Source organism: Eurytemora carolleeae, unplaced genomic scaffold (genome assembly GCF_000591075.1).
Source record: "Eurytemora carolleeae unplaced genomic scaffold, Eaff_2.0 scaffold764, whole genome shotgun sequence".
Taxonomy (NCBI): Eukaryota; Metazoa; Arthropoda; class Copepoda; order Calanoida; family Temoridae; genus Eurytemora; species Eurytemora carolleeae.
The window spans coordinates 159,271-168,691 of NW_019396681.1; the positions used below are offsets into that span (position 1 = coordinate 159,271).

General features: G+C 32.5%; 1 protein-coding gene and 1 long non-coding RNA gene across 2 annotated transcripts; both read left to right on the forward strand.

The window, feature by feature from the left end:
- Positions 1–4,395: 4,395 nt before the first annotated feature.
- LOC111707313 (uncharacterized) lies at positions 4,396–5,304 on the forward strand. The gene is made up of 2 exons (XR_002766405.1): positions 4,396–4,469; positions 5,221–5,304. It is a non-coding gene; the product is annotated as an uncharacterized LOC111707313 (long non-coding RNA).
- A 1,316-nt stretch (positions 5,305–6,620) lies between these two features.
- LOC111707314 (calcium-binding protein P) lies at positions 6,621–8,871 on the forward strand. The gene is made up of 3 exons (XM_023480398.1): positions 6,621–6,802; positions 6,954–6,978; positions 8,006–8,871. Exons 2-3 carry the CDS (start codon positions 6,957–6,959, stop codon positions 8,524–8,526), a joined length of 543 nt encoding a protein of 180 aa, XP_023336166.1. The 5' UTR covers positions 6,621–6,802; positions 6,954–6,956; the 3' UTR covers positions 8,527–8,871.
- Positions 8,872–9,421: the final 550 nt, after the last annotated feature.

A 9,421-nucleotide genomic window follows, 5' to 3' on the forward strand; every position in this document is an offset into this window, starting at 1 on the left:
TCAAATTGGTTTATTATTGTTGTACATAATTAAAGAGAATGAGTTTACTTTCCCTTTTATGCTAAACCTGTTTCCTGGGAGTAATTTCATAAATTCTAATCTTGTTGCTCCTCTACCTCCGGCCGTTTACCCCCTGCAGGAGTTGAACTCAAGAGAACTGCAGAATAGGTCGTCTAACCAGGACTGCAGGGTTATTGATATTGAGGACGATGGAGGAATCTTCATGGGGTAGAAACTAGAGTTTCGCGAAAATTTCGAATGTTTGCCGAATATTTCTAATTTTTTCGCATTCCCTTAGCAGATAAAATGCAAAACTTTGTTCACGGAAAAATAAAAATGCACAAGTTTTGCTAATTTTTTTTTTTGGAAAATTTCACATTTTTTTCGCGAAACAAAATGTGCAGAAAAAAAGGTTTACAAAAATCCTCAGTGTTTTCGTTTCCTTTCACAAAATTAATTTTCATGAGAAAACGAGAAATTTTGCAAAAAGTTTGCGAAACACTAAAGAACATTTTTGCAAAATTTTGCATTTTTTGCAAAATTTTTCTTTCGCTGGAAACCCTAGAAGAATCTAATATATGAGAACCATGGCTTCAGTCAACCTTCCACCTAAGTCTAGACTGCCATAAAAAGTTACATCCGTATCAAGACTGAATCGACTTTTAAAGTGTCACAGCGTCTTAGCCTTGGGTTTACCAATTATATAAATATTTGTAGCTCTAGACATGTACACTTTAGAGGTATCAAGCTCTTGTTTTAAGATTTAGTTTGAAATGTGTTATTGACAAAATTAAGTTAAATTGAAATTGAAACTTTTTGCATTTTTTATAAATATTAACAACTTGTTCTTACACCTCCATGAACAAATTTTATGCCTCTAAATAAAAATTTTATACTAGTATAATATTATTTTGCTTCATGTACAAGATGAAGAAAATTAAATTGTAAATTTTTGTTTTTATTGTTTGTTAGATTTATATTCTTATAAACAATATTTAGAAATAAACCTTAAAACAACATCTTATTTTTATCACTTGAGTTTTATTTTTCTGTAATCAAAGGTAGAATAAGTTGTTATAATATTCTATAGAATATGTGCATGACGTCAATCAAATAGGTACAATAAGTTGCAGTTGCCTGCTTTCTCTCTAGCAGAACGGACCTACTATGCAGTCCCAGAATTGCAGCTGGGGAAGCGCTGTGTTTAGTTACGCATCTAGTATTTTACAGGGGAAGCAAGAATTGTACATAGATTAAAACAAAACTTCATCTTCAGCTTGGTTCACTGAAAGAGGAGTTTAACCCCTTATAGGAATACAAGCCATGCACAACGATACCGGTTTTTTACTCAACCAGATGTAAGGACTGAACTGCCATGGAAGATACCTCTCAATAGAGCTTTCAGGGATCACAACTCCCCATTTTGCATATGGGGTGCAGTTATGGGTAAATTCCTTAATTCCCCTAATTGGGAAACAGTATAAAATGAAGGAACACAGGGAGAAATCCCCTATACCCTTCTTCCTTCAAACCTCCTTATCTCTCTCCTACCTGCTCCACAACTCGATGTTAAAAGAACTATTTGGAAAGACCTTAAAGTGTAAAAACAAGAAACAAGAAGCAAGAAGAAAAAATAAATTGAGCAGAAAAAAAGTGGAAGGGAAATCTCTTGACAGTAGAGATGGGTGCTTAAAGCAAGAAAAACAAGAAAGAAGAAGAAAACTTTGAACAGGAAAAATTAGAAGGGGATTTGAGCTTTACATTATCTATTTTTTTTCACCGATAACGAATAAAGACAAATACACAGGATGGCAGACGTCCCATCCCCCCCCCCCTTTTTGTCCTACTTGAGATAAAAAAACTGGAAAATGTGTAAAGTGCCCCCTTCACACCTTTCCCCCTCCATCAAGAAAAGCTAGGAATGCAGGAGCTGACTTGACACAGTATCATGACTGAAGCAAAATTTAAATATAAACAAGGGGGAGAGTAACCTTGCCACTCTCAATGTATAGAATATAGATACAGGGCTTCAAAAAATAGTTCTACCTCTGCAATTTGGCTAGCTCCAGAAAACATCCAAAAAATTCATTTATTTTTATTTTCAAAATTAGCCATAGTGTGATTGAAGGATGGACAATGAATGGAAGATCAAGAAGAAAGGATGAAAAACAAGAAATATAAAAGTCTCAATATGTTTCCATCTGATATCATATTAAAATTTAAAAATATTGTAAAATTTAATTAAAATAAATTAAATTAAAGTTAAAAAAGGTACAATAAGTTGCAATGATATTCTATAGAATATGTGCATGACGTCATTAGTGTCAGAGGCAACACAGTTCACAGGTTAATGCAAATGTAAGGTTAGCTACTCTGGATGCGTTCCAGTATTATAAATGTCGTCTTCATAGTAATGGAAAATCAAAATCCTCAAACGTCGTCTTCATGGTAATGTACACTTAAAATCCTCATATGTTATAACAGACTATTAGCAGAAGATGAAGTGAAAACTTTGCTGGTGAAAGGGGGGGGGGAGTTAGAGTTTTTTCTCTTTTTAAACCTAACAAACCGAGAAAATCCTTTCCCCTTCTAGTACATTAGAGACCATCCATCCAGATTATCTAGCCTAACACAATCTTGGTTCCAACCAGTATTTTAGTGTAGAAGAGGTTAAAACAATATTTCACATATTACTGAGACCTTTTTGGGTGAACAGATCAGAAAAGACAGTGAATTTTAGGATTCAAAATATTAATCCACAATATAAAATGATGTTTTATCAAATTACAGAAGTAAAATTAGCATGAAACAAGAATACAATTTAAAAGGCTACAATTTCTCAAAGTGAATAAATACTAAAGTGGAACAGACGAAAGCAACGACGACAGGTTAGGCCATTATAAGGTTTTTTTTGGTTTGGAAATAATTGTATGAAAATATTTCTTTGGGAAGTACAGACTAGAAAAAATAGACTAAAGACCCATGTAAATGCCGTCTTCAGTTAGAACTTCGAAATTTTCTTAGTGAAAAATCAAATAATTTTGTATGTTGCTATGTAATTTTTATGTAAATACTATATAGTCGCTTAATCAATTCATTGATTTTGCCTGACACTTCTAATTCTATAGGAATTTATCTTTTAAACTGCTAAGTTTTGTTCATTCAAATCTCACGCCATTCTGAAATATGTTTGTAAATATCTTCAACACATCTATGTTCTTATCCAGAGGCGTGTTCAGGGGTGGGGCTAAGGGGGCTCATCCCCCTTCTGGATCAGTGAAATATATGCTTTTTTTTGGGGGGGGGGAGTTGGCCTTTCCCCCCCCCCCTTAAAAAGAAAAAGAAATGTAAGTCCTTCCGGAGAAAAAAGCCTGAATATGCCTCTCTTAATATCTTTTAAACTATGTCTAGTTCTTAACCACTCTTAAATCTGCCCCAAAATACAAAAGTGAAGACCTAGAGATATATTTGGAAGATCTTCATTTTTTGGTTTCACAAATTGTGCATTCCTTGTTTTTTACCAAATAGATTATCAAGTACAATAGGTGGCAACAGAGAAATGAACCAATTATACACAACGTCATAAGTGTCAAATAACAAGAAAAACGAAATTTTCTCACATTAGTTGACGTGTTTTTCAAGATAAAATAAAAAAGTGTAAGAAGAGAAAATAAAGATTACATTTAAATTTACATTAAAGTGTACAAATTCAATTTTGCCTTCTGTTGTACTAGAATCTATTTGGTTTTACAGATTATGCATGCAGGCATTATTGTGCTGTCTGAAATAATTTCTTGTGCAGTAAAATGGCTAAAATTCACTTCTGAAATCTTAATTTACGTTAATCTATATTTAAGTTAAACACAAAACAGAACAAAACTATACGACTATAAGACTATAAGACTTTACAAGAATTCAAGACTTCAATAGAATATATAGAGAGGAATTAAAAGAATCTCCCGGTATGAATTTTTTCAGTCCCTTTCATTTGAAAGGGAGTTCAAAGTGTACAAATCATGTAAATGTTCACAAATTATATGCAGTAGAGTACATTAATACAGTATGTTCCCTAGACTATCCATTTCAATTTCGATTTTTTAAAGCTGTTAAATAAACTTTATAATTTGAATTAGGTGAATAAAAAACATCATTTGATTTATAGTTATAACGGAAAATCATCGTTAGTAAAGTGAAAGTCTATGTGAAATGATCATTGGTCAATTATGAAATCAGCCTATTTCATAATTTTTTTTTTTTTAATGTTAATTTTAGATTTTATTTTCAAAACATTTAGTTAAGGAAAATTTTTGAATCGAAGATTCTGATTGCAAAATAATTTTCCCATTTGAAAATTTGTAATTTTTAAACATTCCACTTTTGTGAAAAAAAATTGTCAGAAAAATGGTACGATATTGTTCGGTTATTGGTTGTAAATCAAACAACAGTTTCAAAAACCTTACATTTCATAGGTAAGCATTAATGCAATTATAAAATACATATATAGCCCTCTAACGGGGACTACGGTGGGCTAAAAAGGGGACATATAAACTTTTATACAAACTAAGATGACGAGGAAGGAGGGGCAACATTTTTCTTCTTTTTTTAATCCATTGTTTGCACAACCTTGGCTTAAGCTCTGTGTACACGGATTCTTATCTACACGCAAATGTGTTTTTCTAATATTATTATGCTTTTTTCATCAATACAAAATTTTAATAAAAATGCTTAAAACACACTATTAATAAACAGTGGTAGGCGATTTTTTCAATACAATTATACAATTATACAATGAAGACGGCTTTTTATGAAAGATTTGATTGTTTACAAGGTTTTTTCGAATTACAAGTTTCCAGGTTTAAAAGCTTAATACAACTGTAATATTTAAAATAACATTAAAGTTTTCTTAGTTGTCTTTAATTAATAAAAACGTGTCATTTACTCTGACTTTCTTTGATAAACTAAGGGGGGGGAGGATTACAATACACATTCCCCTCTGTGGTTTAAATTTTGATAGTATGAGTGTGATACTTGCCTGTTAATAGATCATTTAAGGTTTATTACTACCTTCTTCCATTTGGATAGGGCTAATTTACGAAGTCCTTTTCGTGCACCTTTTTTTTCTTTTTAAAGTTTAATCATTTTTAACCAAGGCACAAGAGCTTAACGATTACATACTCCACAGAATTTATTTGATTTTTATTTTAAATTCTAATATTTCAGTGTACCAGACGGATTCAAGGACCTTTGGACAAGTGAAGTGTTCAATAAAATGTTAAATTAAAGTTAATAAAGTTTTGTTTTCTACATGTTTTTTATTATGCAATTATTCTACATTATACAGGGTTACCCACAAAAGGATGATACTTTAATGAAGAACTCATAACATTTGCAAAAATTTTGATAATCTGATTTAGGCCTAAATATGTTACCTGCTATAATGATTCATTCGGTGATTTGGAATAACGAGCATACGGAGATTAATGTAAAGAGAAAGACTAAACTAATTCTGTACTGTCAGTTGTCTCTAAAATTTCCTCCAAACTCTACAGTTACACATTTTAGGGAGCACCAGAATCTTGTAAATTAAATAGGTGTTGATCTTTATGGGTACACAAAGTAAAACAGATTGTTTAACTGTGTTTAGACTCAAGCTACAAGTTTAACTAACCCATCAAACATGAAACATATTTAAATTTTGACCTTCTCTTCCGGAGTTTTATGGGTCCAACTGTGTAAAATGAATTTAAAATATTAAGTTTATCTCCATCCTCAATTTTGGTGGAAAAAAAGTTGAACCATATTTTGATATCTTGAATATTTCTAAAATATTGGCTTTCCCTCTTTGATTACCTGCAGGCTACACTTATAGGAATATGTTTTTAATGAAAAAAAATTTTAGATTGATTTTTATCCACGTGTGCATGACAGGCTATCAGAGAATTGACTTACAGAAGATCAAATAATTTTCAAGAAAATTTTTGTATAAAATGATGTTTCAGGGCCCAAAAGGTTATATAGCACAAATATGTGAAGTACACCTGCAGTATGGAAACAGTACAACAAAATGGCCGTTTTACACTTTTTTCTAGTTAATTCCTCTCTATATATATATTCTATTCTCTATGCTTATAGGTTGGGAACTTAGCTCTGTCGGAGTTTAGAATTTTTAAAGATTATTCTCTATCCAAGTTTGAGACAAATCGGTCCAGGGGTTCATGAGTTATGATCAGACATCCAAACAAAGAGACAGACAATCAAAGATAACAACCTACAGTGTTACCCACAAAGGATGAGACTCCAGAGACGACTGTACGGAATTTGCATAATCCATTTTCTTGTATTCAGGGTTCCTTATAGGCGTAAATTGGCTTATTTCTGTGCTTAATTTTTAAGTAAAACTTTTAAAATACTCAATTTGATACAGAAACAAATTATAAAGCTTCAGACCAGTCCTATTTTTTTAGAGTTTTGGGTCGTCTTCTTACATTTAAATTAATGCATTATAATACTGCAGCCTAATGTCCTTGTTCTATAAATTACTGTAACTACTACAATTGATTTGAAGTACAGTGCCGACCAGTAGGCAACTAGACCAAGTTGTCCTGTATTCATACAGACTAATTAAGTCAAAAAGGGACAGGGATGATACATTCTCTTTATTATAGAGATTAATGTTTAATATAAAATAATTTATGTACAGGCTGCGTACTGCAATCATACATCTATACAATTGCTAAAGAAGAATAAACCACGTGGGGAGATTCTCGTGAGAAATTGTACAATAGATCCGCCATCTTTCCAGGTACCGTACATACGTTGTTTCAGGCTGTTAAGCTATTACTGAGCCGTAGCCGTATTTTTTTTAATCCTTGATAGTTAAGTCGCCTTTAAATTAAAATGAACGAAAGGTTATTTCATTTAAATTGTTTTTAAATATTTTATTTTTCTTTCAGGAGATGGTCTCATCGGACATTCCAGGAATCGTGATATTAAATATAAAAATTTAGCATTGATCGTCAATTTGAATTGAAAATTAAGTATTCAGGCTTACCCACAAAGGATTAGACTTGAATTACTACTGTACAGAATTTGTTCAGTCTTCATGCTGACAGTTGTGCTTTCCTTCAAATTTTGCTATGCCCAATTATTTAATATATTATTAATTCATTTTGTTGGAGACAGTTACATAAGATTTGAACTTTCAGATCATTTTTTTGAATTAGTTGATTGAAAGTCTTTATTTAAGTCTCATCTTTGTGGGTTCCTCTGTATGATTTTAATCAGGCCCGTAGCCAGGATTATCCCAGGGGGGGGGGATGCAAAAAGGGGTGTTGTAGTATGGGCCCAGGATCACCGAGGCGGGGGTTTGCATGGGAGCAGAAAATGTTCGTACTTTTAGTATGAAAACTAGTAAGTACAGCTCAACTTTTAATGTTGCATAAATTATTTTCTAATTTGTCAACAACAGTATAAAATTTAGCTTAAACATAATGTTCCAGTGAAATTTCATTTTTCCCTGAATTTGATGTTTTGTATGGAACACAGAAATTTTTTCATAATTTAGTTTTTAGCTATTGGTCAAAAGAAAATATTGATAATTTTAATATTACTATATACTCACGTTTACTGATTTTGATTTGTCTGGACAAAATATTGAAACTTTGAAACTGATGCAATGTTTTTCCAAAACTTAAAAAATTGATTTTTTTATACTTACTGGAGCATATTTGTTACATTGTACGTATGTATGTATATCGACATATGCAAAGGAACAACAAACCAGTGCGATCAGAAAACCTTACCTCGGTGCCCCCTTGCTGACCCCTTGCACCCCCCCCTGGCTACGACGATTTTTTTATTTGCCTTGGTTGATTGTTTTTATGTAACCAACAAACTCTAAAATGTTGTCAAGTTTTTTGTTGTAATTTCAATTTTAATTTAATTTTAACTACATTATTTTTTTTGAATGAAAAAATATATTTAATTTATTATTGCCGATTGACAGGGAAGGATACCGCTGATTTTAAATCTTCAAACTATGGATATCTTCCACAAAATCCATCACAGGGACCTGGATATCCACCTTCACAAACACAAGGATATCCCCCTGCCCACGTACCCGGATATCCACCTGCCCAGGGACCTGGATATCCACCTGCCCAGGGACCCGGATATCCACCTGCCCAGGGACCCGGATATCCACCTGCTCAGGGACCCAGATATTCACCTTCAAAAGGACCTGGATATCCACCTGCACAAACACCAGGATATCCACCTGTACAGGGACCTGGATATCCAACTGCAAATGGTCCTGAAAACTCTTTGTATCCATCTTTAGGACCAGATATATATCCACCGACTACGTCTGGATATCATACAACCCCAGGATCTGGATATGAAGAGCCCCTGGTATATCCTGCAGGATATCCTGCAGCCCCTGCCGGGCTCCCCTACCCTCCGAGCCCCTTTCAAGGAGTTCAAAATCAGCCAGGGTCACCCCTGAGCCCCTGGAACCCCTCAAACTGAAGAGATTGTGTCTATAGACCCGTCACTGCCTTCATTTACAAAGTTATGTCGGAATCTTAACTGAACCCTTGAAACTTTAATCTGAGTAGCTATACAAGGAATATATCGTAGTTTGGATCGATCTTATAAATTAACACATTTTCCTTCTTTTATTAAAATCATAATTAAAAATAATAAAATATTTCCTTCATCCTTAAGGTCAGACAGACAAACAAGGGTACTGTTCGGTATCGAACATGTCATGTCTTTAAATGAAGAACCGTTTGAAATCAACCGTAAATCAAAATGTACATTTTATTGGCTTTAAATGAAGTTTTCTAAGAAAAATTAACTCGAAATTCTAGTTTTTCAATTGTCGTCAAAAATTGAATCATACTTGCTGTAACATGTTTTTAGGTTTACAATGAGACCATGAAATTAAAAACACTTTAAACTTTAAAAATACAATCGTGTCGATTACAAATCTCTTTTTTATCTTTTTATTAATGAACGATTTTTATGAAAATTCTCTAAAGTACTTAGTTACAAAATTCAAGTTGTTTATTTTTAGACCTAAAAATAAAAATCTCTTTTTTATGTACTATGTATGAAAATATTTGTAATGAAAGGGATCTTCCCTATTTATATTTATGTAAACATGATCATTATTTAGTATTAATGGATATGAAGTAAATCTAAAAATCTTCCAATTGTTCATTAATAAACTTTTTATAACTTTTTTTATTTAATACTCCGTGTGTCGGATTTCTATTGAAAATGAGCAGTTAAAAACTTTGATTGAATCTATACCTCTGCAGTGTTGCTTTTTACAAAGCGGAGAGTTGCCTATAGGCCTTTACAGGAACCTAATTTTAGAAATATTTTTTATAAAATTTTAAAAATGTGGTCTGTCTAA